Source organism: Rousettus aegyptiacus, unplaced genomic scaffold, assembly GCF_014176215.1.
Source record: "Rousettus aegyptiacus isolate mRouAeg1 unplaced genomic scaffold, mRouAeg1.p scaffold_m13_p_6, whole genome shotgun sequence".
Classification (NCBI taxonomy): Eukaryota; Metazoa; Chordata; class Mammalia; order Chiroptera; family Pteropodidae; genus Rousettus; species Rousettus aegyptiacus.
This window is the reverse complement of record NW_023416309.1, coordinates 114,205,592-114,220,230: the sequence shown is the minus strand read 5'-3', so window position 1 is coordinate 114,220,230 and position 14,639 is coordinate 114,205,592. Positions and strand designations below refer to the sequence as shown.

The 14,639-nt window shown below is 69.8% G+C and overlaps 1 protein-coding gene across 4 annotated transcripts in view; it reads right to left on the bottom strand.

Annotated features, from left to right (window-relative positions):
* Nucleotides 1–120: 120 nt before the first annotated feature.
* RPTOR (regulatory associated protein of MTOR complex 1) overlaps nt 121–14,639 on the bottom strand; it is a 159,282-nt gene continuing 144,763 nt past the window's right edge. For all 4 annotated transcript variants that reach the window (XM_016143312.2, XM_036222311.1, XM_016143313.2 and 1 more), the window contains 10 exons: nt 11,969–12,074; nt 9,691–9,805; nt 9,305–9,429; nt 7,627–7,731; nt 4,954–5,060; nt 4,075–4,202; nt 3,815–3,901; nt 2,972–3,088; nt 2,503–2,632; nt 121–1,852 (listed from right to left, as the gene is read on the bottom strand). In XM_016143312.2, the coding sequence (XP_015998798.2) occupies nt 1,784–1,852; nt 2,503–2,632; nt 2,972–3,088; nt 3,815–3,901; nt 4,075–4,202; nt 4,954–5,060; nt 7,627–7,731; nt 9,305–9,429; nt 9,691–9,805; nt 11,969–12,074 (1,089 nt within the window). In that variant the 3' untranslated portion in view covers nt 121–1,783. The remainder of the gene's footprint in view (nt 1,853–2,502; nt 2,633–2,971; nt 3,089–3,814; nt 3,902–4,074; nt 4,203–4,953; nt 5,061–7,626; nt 7,732–9,304; nt 9,430–9,690; nt 9,806–11,968; nt 12,075–14,639) is intronic.

Sequence of the window (14,639 nt, the reverse complement as noted above, 5' to 3'; positions counted from 1 at the left end):
GGCGTGGGGGCCGGCCGGCAGTGAGAGCCGCCCTGGAGCGCGCCTGCCTCCCGGGCCCCACCCCCCACACACCGCTGAGGCCCGGGTGCTATTTCCGCAAAAGACGAAACTGGCAGCCGGTCACCCCTGTACGTATTTTTATTCACAATTTATTGTCTGTCACTGCTCTCATGTTCACGTTACATTACAATTCCATGTTTTGTCAGAGTCTTTTCAATTCTCATTTTGGTAAAATAAATAGAGATAAGTGACCCTTTGGGGCGGGCTTGCGAGCCCTGGTCAACTTCATGATTGCGTTTCCCGATAGACCCGTGAAGACGGCGCACTGTGCCAGCGATGGCTTCGTCGCGACAGACGGAACCGCGTGTGGGCCTCGAATTCGGGCGGAACCGCTCTGAGGTTCAGACACTCTCGGTGTCTGCGGGTGGAGCTCAGCGTCCAGAAGGTTCCAGGTCGCCGCCTGGAGCCTCGCGGAGCTGACGGGCGTCATGCGGGAGGGCAGACTTGCCAACTCCACATGGCCCTGACCCGGGACACCGGGAGCCGCCAGAGCGCAGGGTGGGCACGCGTCCCAGGAGCTGCTCCCGTGGGAGCACGCAGGTGCCGTGGGCAGCATGGGACGCCCCCCGTGCCCTGCCTGTCCAGCCCTGGCCGAGGCAGCAGCATCTGTACCGTGAGGGAACCCGAGCTTCCGTCCCGGCCCTACTGTCCCCACGATGAACCACCTCTCGCTGGCAGAATTAGTTAAGCCACCTCACTCCTCTATTTCTGAATGATCCTGATTCCCAAGGAAAATGGAAAAAATGCTTTTCAAACATCATCACTGTGATTGCGTTTTGTTTTCCAAGCGCTGTGGGTCTGCGACCGCTCAGCACACTCCCTTGGTCCTTCCCGGGGCCAAGCTGTCCCCTGCCATGCACGCGACACACGCAGAGGCCCACGGCTGCACACGCCCACGTGTGACACGCCCTGGCACCCAGACGCTGCTGCGGCTCGCCAGGAACCCTCGCGCACGACCCGCTGCGAGGCGGAGCCTCGGGGGCACCGGCGCACATGACGGGTGTGACGTGTGCACGCACAGGCGAGAAGCCGCAGGGCCGCACGCGTGTGCGCCCCTGCGTGCGGACACACAGGGTGATCACGGGGCCTAGGTGGCTGTCGCTGTGCCTGCCCAGAAGGGCAGTGGCAGCAGAGACCAGCCCGGTGGCCTCAGGCCGTGGCTGAGCTGCCAGGGACCCGTCTTGCTGTCCGAAGCTGCAGGCCCCTCCTGCTGGCGGCCCTGCGGCGAGTGGGCGCAAGCCCGGGTCTGGGGCCATGCCCGTGCGGGAGGCTGGGGTGCTGGCTCCCCCGTCTGCTCCGTGCTCCGTCTCGAAGCCCCAGCCGCCCCCCGCACACACGCAGGAGCGCGTGGCCCGGGCTGGGGCTGCCCCGGGCCCTGCCGTGTGGCCGAGCGCCGGGCCTCGTGGAGCTAACGCGTGGACCGCTCGGAAGGTGAGAGGAGTGTCCCCCCCGCGAAACTCTCAGGAGGAAAACAGCACAGGGGAGGTGCGGGCTGGGAGGCGGCTACGGCCTCGGCCTGGAAGCTGGTCTCAGCAGAGAAGCGACCGTCACGCCACGGGACACACCAGTGCCCTTTCCCACACTCCTGGGCATGACGGCAAAGACAGACAGACAGACAGACAGTGCGGGGCTCTCCGTGCGTCCGCAGCAGCCAGGTCAGGACCGGTGTGGACGGGCGGAGGCGGATCCCCTGTGCACGCGTGGCCTGGCGGGGACAGGCGCGCTATCTGACGCGCTTCTCCACCGAGTACACGGAGATGTAGTAGTCGTTGCTGCCCACGGCCAGGTGCGGCTGCGGAGGAGAGGGGGGTGAGCCAGCAGGTCCCGGGGGGCCCGGCGGGGCAGGCCCGGAAGTGACAAGCCCTGAGCTGTGGTTTTCAGCAGAACCGTGTTAACCGCTCCGTCCCTTGGGACCGGCGAGCCACCCTTCGGACTGCCCCCGGGGACGTTCTAGGAACCAAATGTCACCATTCCGCCACAGCCGGGGCCCACGCGGCACAGAGGCGGGCAGGCGGCCCTGACTGAAAGTACGACAGCCCACGGCCGCTTGGCGGACTGTGAAGGACGGGCAGTGACAGGAGCCTGGGCTGCCCCCCCAGGGGAGCGCGCGTGCGTGCGTGCGTGTGCGTGTGTACGTGTGCGCACGCGTGTGGTTTCCCAGCAGACTGTGCTGCAAAGGCTCTCCGTGGGCGACGTCGGCGTAGGGGCCGAAGGTGGGAGGAAAGGCCTTTTCCCTGAGGGGCAGGATTTGGCACTGCTTCTGGAGTGAGGACGGTGACGGGCCCTGTCTTGGACACGGGGCGCGGACGCCCCGGCAGGTGGTGCGGTTGGGCCCCACTGACCCCCGGGCCGTGGCTGGGACCTGACTGCGGCCCGTGTGGTCGCTGCTGTGACGCCCCACGTCCCGAGCCCCCCCCGCGCCCGGCCCGGTGCGCAACAGACCCAGTGCGGGTGGAAGGCCAGGCAGCTGATGGCGCCGACCCGCTGGCCCATGAAGCCGTCGTAGTACTTGATGTTGTTGATCAGGTCCCCTTCGCCGTTGTAGATGGCGGTGAACTGATTCACGGAGCCGCTGCGGACAGGAAGGGCTGTCAGTCCCGCCCCCGGGCTGGGGGGGACGCCTGGAGGCAGCCTGCCGCAGGGGGCTGGTCCCACCCGCTCCGCACCAGCCAGGGAGGCGGCAGGCCGCAGGGGGCGCAGATGCCTCGCTGGGGGCTCCAGCTGGGGAGCCGGCCTCGGGGGCTGGGGCCGGGCGGCAAAGGGCAGCAAGAGGCGCTGCTACATCGCTCCGGCCTGCGCTCTGCTCAGCGCCTGCTGCGCACATGGAGGCCGGGGGCTGCCCGTGGCCTGGTGGGGCGGGTGGGAAGGCCGCGTTCCCTCTGTCCATGGGGAGCAGGGGTCCTGCACCTACCAGGCAATCAGGCTGGCCTGGGGGTGGATGTCCAGGGCCGTGAGTCCCTTCACGATCTGAAGGACGTTCACAGACTCCGGCATCCGCGGGTCGAAGAAGCGGACGTCTCCGTTGACGCTGCCGAGAGAGTCACGGTGACGCCAGGCCAGGGTGTGCTGGCCCCCAGGACCAGCCGTGTGGAGGCTGCCCGGCCCCCACAGTGCCCAGTGAGGGCCCCGGGGGGGCACAAGGGCCCCCCTGGCTGACCCCGGCCACCAGGACTGCCACCGAGAGCCAGCAGAGGCCCTGCTGGAAAGGCGGAAGCCACAGCAGCGAAGACTCAGGGAGGGCGTGAGTTCTTTGCCTCATTTCCCGTCTCTAAGATTAGACTCTGTGGCGTGGGGACGCGGGGACAGGAGGGGAGGGGCGGGGAGGCCCGGGGGCCGCGTGTGCCCCCAGCCTGCGTTCTCTGCATGCTGCGAACAAGGGGGCCAGCTCTCTGAAGGAGCAGCAGCTCTGTGACTGTAAATCACATTTTCCTGTCCCTTTAATGGGCCAATAAATATCCGCTGCTCTCAGCGCAGGACTTACCGGTGGCAGAAGTGGATTTACGAGCAGACGGCCTCGCACTCGGCGGTGCCGCTGTGCCTGCCAGGGCCGCGTGTCCTACCCCCGCCCGACGTGTGCCCCCGAGACCTCCCGTCACCTGCGGCGAGGCCAGCCAGAGGGAGGACGGCCCTGGCCCTTCTGGCCAGTCCCGGAGAAGTTAATTACCGCCCGAAACGCCGGCGCTCTGTAGCTGCTAAAGGCCAGGGACGCGCTCCGGGGGAGAGAAACGAGGCGGCTACGGCCGGCGCGCGTTACCTCACGCTCACGATGTGGCCCTCGGGGTGCTTCTGCAGGCAGACCTTCACCACCCAGGCCGTGTGCTCCCGGTACGTCATGACGCGGCTGCAGGACGGAGCGGGGGCGTCAGGGCCCGGGCTCGGGGACGGCCGTGCCCGCCGGCTTCCCACTCCCCCACCCGCTCTGGGGTCTCAGACCCCGGGCCGGGCAGCCGGGCGGCAGTGAGACCACAGGAGTCCGGAGGGGGGCTGGCGGCGGGGGCGGGGCGCGGCGGTCACCATTCACTGAGTGCCATCCTCCTGTCGTAGATACGGATGGAGCCGTCGCCGAGGCCGGCCACGATGAGGGAGCGGTGGGAGTCACAGGACAGGCTCGTCACGCAGCTGTCGGCGCCCGTGGGGATGTCCTAGGGCCAAACGCAGACCCCGGTGAGGCCCCTCGGTGTCCAGCCCCACAGCTGCCGGGACCCCTGAGAGCTGCCTGCGAGGGCCTGTCACCCGGCTCGGGAAGCCGTCAAAGGCCTGACAAGCCTGAGGCACCCGCAGGGGCCACCAGGACTAATCGGGCCCACAGCCACTGACTGCCAGCTGGCTGCCCCGGAGCCCCCACCCAGGAGGGCAAACACCCCTGGTAATGACTGGCTCTTTCGGCAGGAGTCGTCCGCGCCAGCACCCCCCAAACACCTGTTGCGTCCAGGAGCGTCTAGAGGGTCAGCCGCCCGCAAACCAGCCCCTCACTGCTCCTCCAGGAGGCCACCCGTGCCGTGACAGGGAGTCGCCCCGCCCCCCCGACGGCAGGTCCAGAGCGCACGCTGAGCCGGCCCTGCACGGTGCCCGTCCGAGCCCCGCGCTTGGTGGAGGCCCAGGGCACGACGCGGAGAGGCCGAGGCCCTGCCCGAGTCCGGGGTGGAGGTCCTGGGCCCACGGCCACAGCCGCACTGCCTGCCAGAGCGCCGGTGCCCCCGCCTGTCCCTGCTGGCACTTCTCCTGCAGGTCTCGGGCAAACCCAACGCGCCGCCCTCACCTAATGACCTGAAGGAGAGGCACCCTGAGAAGCACACGGGCGTCCCGCTTACGGGGGCCGGGGCTCACGCGGGCGCCCCTGCCGAGGGTCCCAGGCCGAGCGTCCAGACCCTCGAGGGGGGCGGGAGTGGTTACCTGCACCTTCATCTCGCGCTCCGTGTCCCAGATCCGCACGATCCGCACGTCCCCTGAGCTCATGAGCAGCCCGGTCTCCTGCTCCCAGTCCACCACCATCCCAGCTCCTGCAGGGACAGACGGACGCCGGCGTGACGGAACGCCAGCACGCGGCCCCACAAGGCTGTGGCTGGGACCCCAGCGCACCCCGAGTGCAGGTCGGGGGGACAATTCGGAGCCCGCCCCAGAGCCCCTGGTGGGCCCAGGCGTCTGCCAGCAGTGCCGCGTGGACGCACGGAGCGGGGCTGGCCACGGGGCGCGAGGCGGGGCTCGGGGCCAGACGGCGTCCGGTCCAGCCGCCGGCGAGAGCGAGGGGACACATCCTCGAGGGCGCGGTCCCCACAGCGCACAGGCAGCCCTCCGGCCTCAGCGGCCAGGCCAGACTGGCCTCTGAGGACCTTGCTGCCTGGAGCCGAGCCCTGAGGTCTTGTCACTCCAACCTGAAATGCCCTCGGCAATGATGGCCTGGGACTCCGAGCAGGGCCAGCCCCAGCCTGCTCCCCAGAACGCAGGTGCAGAGCCTCCCGTGGGCTCAGGCCCTCTGGACAGCTGCCTCGTGCAAGAGTTTGGAGCACGTGACCCGAGGGGACAGGGCAGGGGAGAGCAGCCCAGGCGGTCAGGCCTCCCAGGAGGGTGCAGGCGGCAGGCCCTGCCCGGCTGGCCCTGGCACGGGCGTCGCTCTGGACAGGCTCTCGGCCTCTGCCCCGTCCTGCCTGGTCCTATCCACCCCGCCCAAGACGCCCCTGGTTGGTCCCCAGGGAGGGGCACAGCACCCTGTTCCCTTGGCTCACGGCCACGCCGCCCAACGTCGCCCTCCTGTGGCCATGGCCCTCTTGCTCTCTAGCTGCTCGAGTGACTGAATGTGAACAAACACCGAAGGCCCCGGATGCGGGACGCTCTGCTCGCCGCCCGGGGTGCCCACTGCTGCCCCGCACGGGGCCCCGACTCCCGCGTGCAGCTGAGCACAGCAGCCCAGCGCCCCTCGGCTCCCGCCTGCCCCCCGCGGCCCCACCACAAAAGGCGGCCCTCTGAGGAAGTGGCCTTGCCGGGTGAGGCACACCCTGGGGTGCTGGCGCACGTCTGCTGGGGGGCAGGCCGGCTCCTGGCCGCGGGGAGCCCAGGAGCAAAGATGGCCCATCCCAGATGTCTCTTTTCTAAGCATTTTCCTTCATTTTGTGCTTTTGACTTCTTTGTGGTCGGAAGGTCTGCAGGAACCTGCCATCTTCCGAGCTGGCGGGGGTGGCAGGGTGCACAGGGCTTAGCCTCAGGGGGTCCCCGGAAACAAAGCTCTTGACTTACCAGCAGCCCCAGCGGGTCTCAAGGGCCCTGCAGGGGTGCTGGGCCCAGGGGTGTCTGCCAGGGCCTGTGGTTTGGGGACCATGGCCCCGCCACCGACGCTACCTCAGAGCACAGCACTCAGCTCCAAGGGTCCTGGGTTCTCCTGGCCGGGGCTGCGAGGGGAGGGTCCGCAGGTGCACGGTGCACGCGTGTGTGTGTGCGTGTACGTGGGCAGCATGTGGTATTTCATGACAACACAGAGACCCTACACCAACTCCCCAAGACCCCGGGCTCCTGCGGGAATCGAGGTGCCTGCCTCTGCCATAGACTGCAGAGTGGCTTCTCCTCGAAGCGGCTGCCGAGGCCCCTGCACCGCCGGTGGCCCATCTCCCCGGGCCCATGTCAGTCGCCCACCCACACCCCAGTGTCGGGGAGACGAGGCCCCCCCATGCACGCCACACCTGAAGGGCGTGATCCACCCAGGCTGGAGGAGCTGCCGCCCACAGACCGCGCCGGGGGAGCCCCAGGCAGGTGGGGGGCCTCAGCCAGCTCCCAGCCCCCGGCGGAGCTGCCGGCACGGGGCCGAGGGGCAGAGGGCAGGCACGGAGGTGGACAGGCACTGTGACCGCCGCCACGTCGCCCCCGCCAGCGCGGGGCCCGCGGCACGGAGGGCCGAGGACACCTGCGTGACTATTCACACGGCTACGTCCGTAACAGCCGCGTGCGGGCGCTGAAGGAACGGCTTGAGACCCGTCTATGCAGGCGGCTGGCAGCCCCCGCCCCCCCACGGTCACCATTGGGTCTCCCCAGGATGGGTGCTCGGACACGAGAGAAGGAACCCCTGGGACAGGCAGGACACAGGAGCCACCACGTGGAAGGGGACGGGGACTCTGCTGTGCGTGTCCGGGAGCCACGACCACAAGAGCCTGCGCCGCGGCTGCCGGGGCTCGCCCGCCTGCGAGCCGCACTGTGGGGCCCTCCGCACCCCGCTCTGGCGCAGGAAGCATGTCGGGGGGCAGCGCGCAGCCCCCCAGCTCAGCCCCGCCAGTGCCCCGCAAGCCTGGGCGGCCAGGACCAGGGGCACAGTCCGGCCCCCAACCCCGGGAGTGAGTCTGGGCGCAGGGGCCGGCGTGCGGGAACCCAGGTCCTGCCGGTGGCAGGTGCGTGCAGGCCGGGGAGACGGCCACTGTGCTTGGCCGGCCTCCTGCGGGCCAGCGCCTTCGTGGTGACCAGGGGAAGCTAGTGGGCTCACGGCTCCAGGCTTGGAGCCGTTACTGGGGGCGTGGGGGGCACGCAGAACCCTGCCCCTCACCCTTCCCGGCAGCCCCGGACCCCCGTTTGCCCAGGAGGACACACCTCGGGTGGTGGGCAGCATGTCCGAGAGCCCCTGCCAGGCGGTCACCATCTCCGGGTTCTTCTCCAGATCGGCAAAGTTCTTCCAGACCCGGATGGCACCGTCGTCTGGGGAGAGGAGAGAGGTGGCTGGAACCGTGGCTGGGACCAGACCGCTGGGTCCGGCTGCGGCTCCTGCTAGGAGGGCCGGTCCCCTGGGGCGCGGGCCCGGCTCCCTGCCCTCGGCTGCGTCCCCCCCCCGCCGCGGACGGCTCCCCCAGAGCGCTCGCCTCACTCAGGGCTGGTCTGAGGGCCAGTCTTCGGTGCCTGTCACGCCCCCCCCCCTCCCGGCTGTGCCCCGCGGAGCGGCCTTCACACAAGATGTGAACTCAGCCTGCGGACTCCCCGAGGTGGAGCACGGGGTGAGGGGAGCCTGCGTCCCCACGTGTCCTCCTTCCTTCCCCGGTGCCGCACCTGCCCTCTGGCCTCCCCGGCCCCACACGTGGCCCTCGGAGGTGCTCAGGTACCGAGCTGCTCCCGCCCCGCGTCACCCGCCCTCGAGGGCGCGGTCCTTCGGGAGACAGACCCAGAAACGCTCCCTGAGCCGAGTCCCCAACCTCCGCCCCACCTCCTCGCCCCCTCTCTGGTCTCCGTGACAGTGGACCTTCGCGCCCTGGGACGGGTGCCTCTGCGGTGCCTCTGGGGCCCGTCCGCCAAGGGCCCTCGGTCCCACCCCGGTGCTGCCTGCTCCCTGCTCTTGGTGCCCGGAGATGCTGCCGTGACCGTCCTTGACCCCGCTGGGCCACACTGCCCCCTCCCCGACGCCCACGGGGCGGGTGTGGGCCTCGGCAGTGACGGCCCCGCTTGGTCCTGAGGTGGCACTGCTTGGGGACCGCCCCCCGTGGGCGCCCCTCGCAGCGAGGGTCAGGAGCAGGCGGAAAGGAGTGCCGGGCCGTGTTGTCCCTGCCACCAGCTGAACCATCCCGGCGGCTCCGAAGCCCAGGACAGGCCCGGGAGCAGGACGGAATGGGACGCGGCAAGGCCGGGCGCAGGACAGGGCAGGCCCAGGCCCGGGGAGCACCGGAGTGAGTCCGGGCGGCACGTGGCTCCGCTCTCTCAGGCGCGGCCCCCGCCACGCCTGTCTCTGCGGGAGGTGCCACCAGACAGACAGCGGCTTCGGCAGCGGCGGCTCCCACGGGAGACGGCTGCTGGGCATGGGGCTTCCTTCGAACTGGTGTTCAAGGCGGAGGGTGAAATGACATTTCGGGCCAACAAGGAAATCGTGGCTGCACTGCCGGTGACGCCCCCGGCCGAAGGGCGTGGCTGGCCTCCAGGGAGCGGGCGCCTGATCGGGGTGGGCGGGGGGCCCTGGAGCTCCTCACGGTGTGGCCTGCCTCACCCTGCCGGGGTCCTGAGGTCCCCTGGACTCGCTTCTGCGGGCTTCGTCAAGACTAGAGGGGCTGAGGCTGACGGTGCCTCCTGGTCAGGGGAGGGCGGGGTCCCGGGGAGGAGACAGAGCCGCAGGACGATGGCAGACACTGGCCACTCGGCTCCCCCACGGCCTGCGGGGAGCCTTCCCTCAGAGGCATCCTGGCCCCTGGATGACGGCGGCTTGCCCTGACGATCCCCCTTTACCAGGAAACATGACTGGGGTCCCGCACCCGTGTCCGTCCGGGTCCCCGGCCACGCGGGCCCCACTCACCCGTGGCCGTGAGCAGCAGGGAGCAGTCCTGGCCGTTGAGGTACTCCATGGCGGTGACCCGCGTGTACCGGGGGTTTCCGTTGTGGAAGTAATCCAGCTTCTCCCCCTTCTCCCAGTCCCAGAAACTGAGGGGAACGAGAGGTCCGAGGCTGGCAGACCACGCGGGGCACCCCTCGCTCCCACCGGGATGGCCATGCCCGGTGTGTGCGTTGGGAGGACGTGGAGAAGCAGACGCCCCGCGCGCTGATGGGGGTGGGGGGTTGCGGGGTCCCCAGGAGTAAATCCAGGGCCACCGCAGGACCGGGCGGACGGAGCGAGGGCGGACGCCCAGGCCAGCAGGGCTAACTGCCAGCCGCCAAGGCACAAGTCCCGACAAGCCCCCATACCAGATGCTGTCCTTATCGGCAACGGCCACGCACGGCGTGAAGGGGTGGAACTTGACCACGGAGGGGACGCCAGGGTTCCTGTTCAGAAATATCTGGTCGTCCAGTCTCGTGATGCCTGTGAGAGAAACACAGCGACCGTCTCACGTCACAGAAAACAAGGACCACGGCTTCGGCCGACGAAGTCTGGACCTTGTGCTGGGGACTCGGAGAAGCACCAGACGGCGGAAAGCGGGGGCCGGCGCCCACAGTCACAGGCTGGACGCGAGCTAAGCTTTCTGCTGAGCTCGTCAGCACGTCGGCCAGTTCGGATTTTACGGAGAAAGTGCTGGAAAGCTCGGTGCGGCTGGGCTTGTCACTCAGACCCCAGGCTGAGACGTTGGGCACAGCCAGCACCGGCCACGCCCCGGACCGAGTCTGGAAAGGTGACGACCACGCAATTCCACGGCTGAGGAGCGGGCAGTCAGGCTCACGGGGAGCTGGGTGCGGATCTGTCCCCAGGCCCCGACCCCAACCCCTCAGGGCGGGGTCTGTTTCAGAACAGTAGAGACCGACGTGCAGGGAGCCGCCTGGCGGCCCCTCGCCCCGGTGGCCGAGTCGCCAGGGGGGCGTTAGCGGTCGGGATGCCTCGTTGGCTGGGACACAGGCCCTGGGCGACGCACGGAGAAGCCTCGGCTCACGGACGATTCAGCCAGCCCTTCTCCCACCTGCCGAAACAGCAGAGGCCGGCCGCCGCCCGACGACAGGCGGGACAGACTCCCGGGCAGGCTGCCAGGCGGGCGAGGCCGTGGCGGGCGCGGCACCCCGGCTCCTCGCTCCGGAGGGAGCGTCACGTCAGGCTCTGAGGGGTGAGGGACGCCGGCATCTCAGTCGGCAGACGCTGGGTGGGTGGGGACGGCCGCAGGCGGCCAGGCGCGCAGCAGGCGGTGGCGGCTCTCCCGGCTCCCGTCTCCGCCGGTGCTGCGTTTCCGGTGACTCTGCTCCGCCTGCAGCTCGCCTGCCCGTTCTGCTCGCCGGCTACGTCCCTGCCGGTACAGCGAGGCCGATGCGGGCTGAGCGGGCAGCGCCGGGGCGCGGGCTCTGCCAGTGACTGTCTTCCACGCCAAGCCCGACTGCGCTGTGTCCCGTGGAGCCGCCCGGCTGGCTAGGGTCCCCGCGCCCTGCGCCCCCGCGTGTTCCTGAGCAGCTGACCCCCATGAAGCCTGGAAGATAGCCCCCGACGAGGGCCCTTGAAGCCGCCTTCAGTTTTTGCCAAGAAACCCCGCTGTGTCTCGAACACTGGGCCCTCGTTCCACGGCCCGCTCGGTGCTGACCAGAGGCCCTGGCCCGGGCAGTGGCGCCCATCGCTCTGGCCTGGGGAGCGGCGCCCGTCGGGCCAGTCTGCCTTCCGACGTCCACGCGTGTGCAGGCTCGGCTTCCAGGCTCGGTGGGCACAGGGAGACCACTGCGTCCTGCTTGCCCAGCTGTGGGCCCGTGAACCTCTGTGAGCACAGCCTCTGGGTGCCGTAACTCTCTGCCCCCTCCGAGGAAGGCCACGGTCACGGGCGGAGCCGTGCTGGCCGCGCGGCTGGGCAGCAAACGCTCGACTCGGACACTGACGGGTGCTTCACGAAGGCAGAGGCGCGCGGGGTCAGGGCGGGTCCTGGGGGCGGCCGTGCGTGGCCGCGACGTGTGGCCTCAGAGCTCTTTGCAGGGCGCTTGGCAGGGAAGTGCTGGGGACATCTCGCTGCGGTCCCCGGCATCCGCAGTGGGACGGCTGGGATGCTTCGATGGGAGGGGCAGGGTCACAGGGCCGCACCCCTCTTTAAAAAATAAACGTCGTAGTCACGGAAGTTCACAGGCCGGGGCCAGACCCAGACCATCGGCGGAAGAGACGAGTCGGGGCTCCGCTCTGCGTGCCGGGCGGCTTGTCGGGAGCCACTGTGATTCAGGCCACCGCGCTTCTCTGTCTACGCAGGACGAAAGACACGGCTCCCAGGGCGAGGCTGGTCCCTCCAGGGAGGGAGGGGACCTGTGTGATGTCCTGGGCCGCGGCTGCTGGGCCCCCATCCCAGCCGGGCCCCGGGAGAGGGGCGCGCGGCTGTCCCCTCCCCCTCCCATGCCCGGGGTGGTGGCAGCTAAGGCCCTCTCTGCGGCACACGGCGCCCCCCGCTCACTGCCACTTCACGCAGGGAAGCTGGGGGCGGTTTGGTGTCTGCTGACAAATTTGGTCACAGGGCTGGTGAAATGTGGCCGGAACACAGCCCCGGTGACAGGCAGCCCCCCGCCCCCGCCCCCTCACCCTTCTGGATGAGCCGCCGTGCCTGCCTCCGGACGCGGGCGTTGCGCAGGAACCGCCACTCGCGCTCCTTGAGAATCTGGCTCTCCAGGTCGTGCTCCTCCGGGATCTGCAGGGACAGACCGCGCCCGGTGTCACCCAGCGCCCGTCCCGCCGGGGCCTGGGTTCTGGAGGCTGGTCCCCGAGCCTGTGAGGCCCCCTCTGCACCGGGCACCATCTCCACGCTGCTGGCTTGGAGGCCAAGGACCCCCGGACCCCGAGGGCCACACGCTGCCCTATACCTCGGGGCCCAACTGTGGGGGCGAGGCTGTGGCCTCGCGCACGCGGGTGCTGAAGGGGGCACGAGGGCTCGCGGGGTCCGACCTCCCAACAGACGTGAAGCCGGACGGTGGGGCGTGCTCACGGACTCCGCCTTTGCTCCCTGATGCCGGAGGACCGAGGCATCCAGTGAGGAGACCAGTAGCCCTGGGAGCAGCGGCAGGGTGAGTGGCTGCTCCCCGTGCGCCTCAGGGGGCGGGCCACCCCGACAAGCCGCCGGGCCGCTCTCGGGGCCCGTGCTTCACCCATCGCGGCCAAGGGGCAGCGGGCAGAGACCCCGCCGGGGGGAGGGTAGGGAAGGGCCGAGCTAGCTGCGGACCCGCCCGTGCGGAATGACTCGGGGCTCAGGACGAAGGCGGGGTGTCCCCACCGGGCTCCTGGGGAGCAGCAGCCGGGCCGCGGGGACGGGCCACGAGTCGTGGGCCTGTGACTCGGAGCTGGGCCTGCCTCCCAGTGCCGCTGGTTACAAAGGTTCTCACTGCTCAGGGGAATTCAAAACAGGCCCACGACTGTAAGACTGGAGGAGACAGACAGCCACGGGGGACGGAGCTGGGAGGCTGGCCGACCGGGTGAAGGCCTCAGGCGCCGTGCTCTGTGCCCGCCCAGAAACAGCAAGTCTAGGTGGCGGGGTGTGTGGACAGAGTCCCTGAGGCCGCCGGCCGCCGGCCACAGTTTCATCACCTGCACCCTGGACAATGAGGTCGGCCCTGCTGCAGGTCGCCGTGCGGAGGGCGCACGGTGCCGGTGGGCCTGAGTGTGCCCCGTGTGACAGCTCACAGGTGCCCTCCGAGTCACCGCGGGGCCGGGTGCCAGGCCCGTGCTCCGGGCACTCCCAGGCCTCGCCATACTTCTCCGGTGTTGGGCCAGCTGAGACACAAGGCGCATCCAGGGAATCTCAGCGTTTCGGGGCACAGTCGGAGTTTCGGCCAGGGCCACAGTCACGGGCCCGCCGTGGCAGGGGGGACCGGCTCCAGCCCCTCGTGCGCGTCCCCGGGTCGGTCTGCCCCTCGCCACCTCTGCTTTCTGTCCCGGGCCTCTGCCCCCACCTGGACGCCGCGCCGAGGCGTCGTGCGGCTCGCGGCCTACGCGGGGCCTGCCGTCCGCGACGTGGCAGCCACAGCTCACTCGCTCTGGCGAGGGGGTCCGGGCCGTTCCCCGGTTTTGGTGGCTGTGAACTAAGTCTCCGCAAACACGCGCAGAGGGTTCTGGAGGAGGCGAGCCTGAGCCGCCTGAGCCGACACGGAGCTGCGGAGACGGTGGGCCGAGCGGCGTGTGCTGAGTCACGCGGAAGCTTCTGGGTCCGAGGTGCTGGCGCGGTGGCGGACGACTCTGGCGCCCACCGGACGCGGCCCCCGGGGGGGACGCGGCCCCCGGGCCCCTGAGCTCGGCGGTGTGCCGCGCTGCACGTCCCTCCAGCCTGTGGCCCGTGTTCCCACCCCGTCGACTGCCGTTTGAAAAGCAGAGACGGACTGATCCGGGTGGCCGCTTTTCTCTCGTGTGGCTCGGGTCTCCTGCATCTCACTGAAGACGCCCTCGCCTGAGCCCAGGCCGGGCCGGTGTCCCTGCGGGCGCTCATGGTGCTGGCTCCCTGAGATGTGCGCTCGGAGGACGTGCGGGAAACGGGTGGCGGGCCCCCTCTCCCGGGAGCAGGCGAGCCCGCCGCACCGATGCCCGCGGAGGCCGCCCCCCTCCGCCCACCGGCCCTGTCCCGGCAGCTGCTGGACCCGGCCGCCCTGCCACCCGGGCCCCGTCTCCGCGGTCGACCACGGCTCCGTGACGCCGGCTCGCAGTGAGCCCTGAAGCCAGCGTGGTTGCCCCCCTCGGGCCATTTCGAAACCTGCTCATTTTAGTTTCTTTGCTTTTCCTGTGGATTTTAGAACAGGCCCCTCGATCGACAGGAAGCTGCGGCCGCGGCGCCTGCCCCGACGCGGTGCCCGGCCCTTCGTGCGCATGGTGCCCCCCCCTCGCCAGCGCGCGGCGCCCGGGTGTTCGGACCCTGCGGCCCTGCTACTTTTTTGGTTCATAGCGAAACACTTCCCGTTTTTTTTTTTGGGGGGGGCAGGTGCTATGGTAAACGGTTTAAGTTCAGTTTCCAGTAGCTGTGTCTCGTACAGAGACACGGCTGATTGTGTGTCGCGGCCCTGTGCCCCGTGACCCGGGGAAACGTGCCCGTCCCAGCGGCTCGTGGCGGGTCGCCTGGGGTGCCGTGCGCTCTGGCCACTGCCGGGCACGCTGCTTCCCGCGTCGCAGGGCCGGCTAGAATGGGGGGAGGGCGCTGTGGGGGGACAGCGGGGCGGGATGCCCTGGCCTCGGGCGCGGTGTTAGAGGAGACACGGGCAGGCCTTTCCCCAGGAGG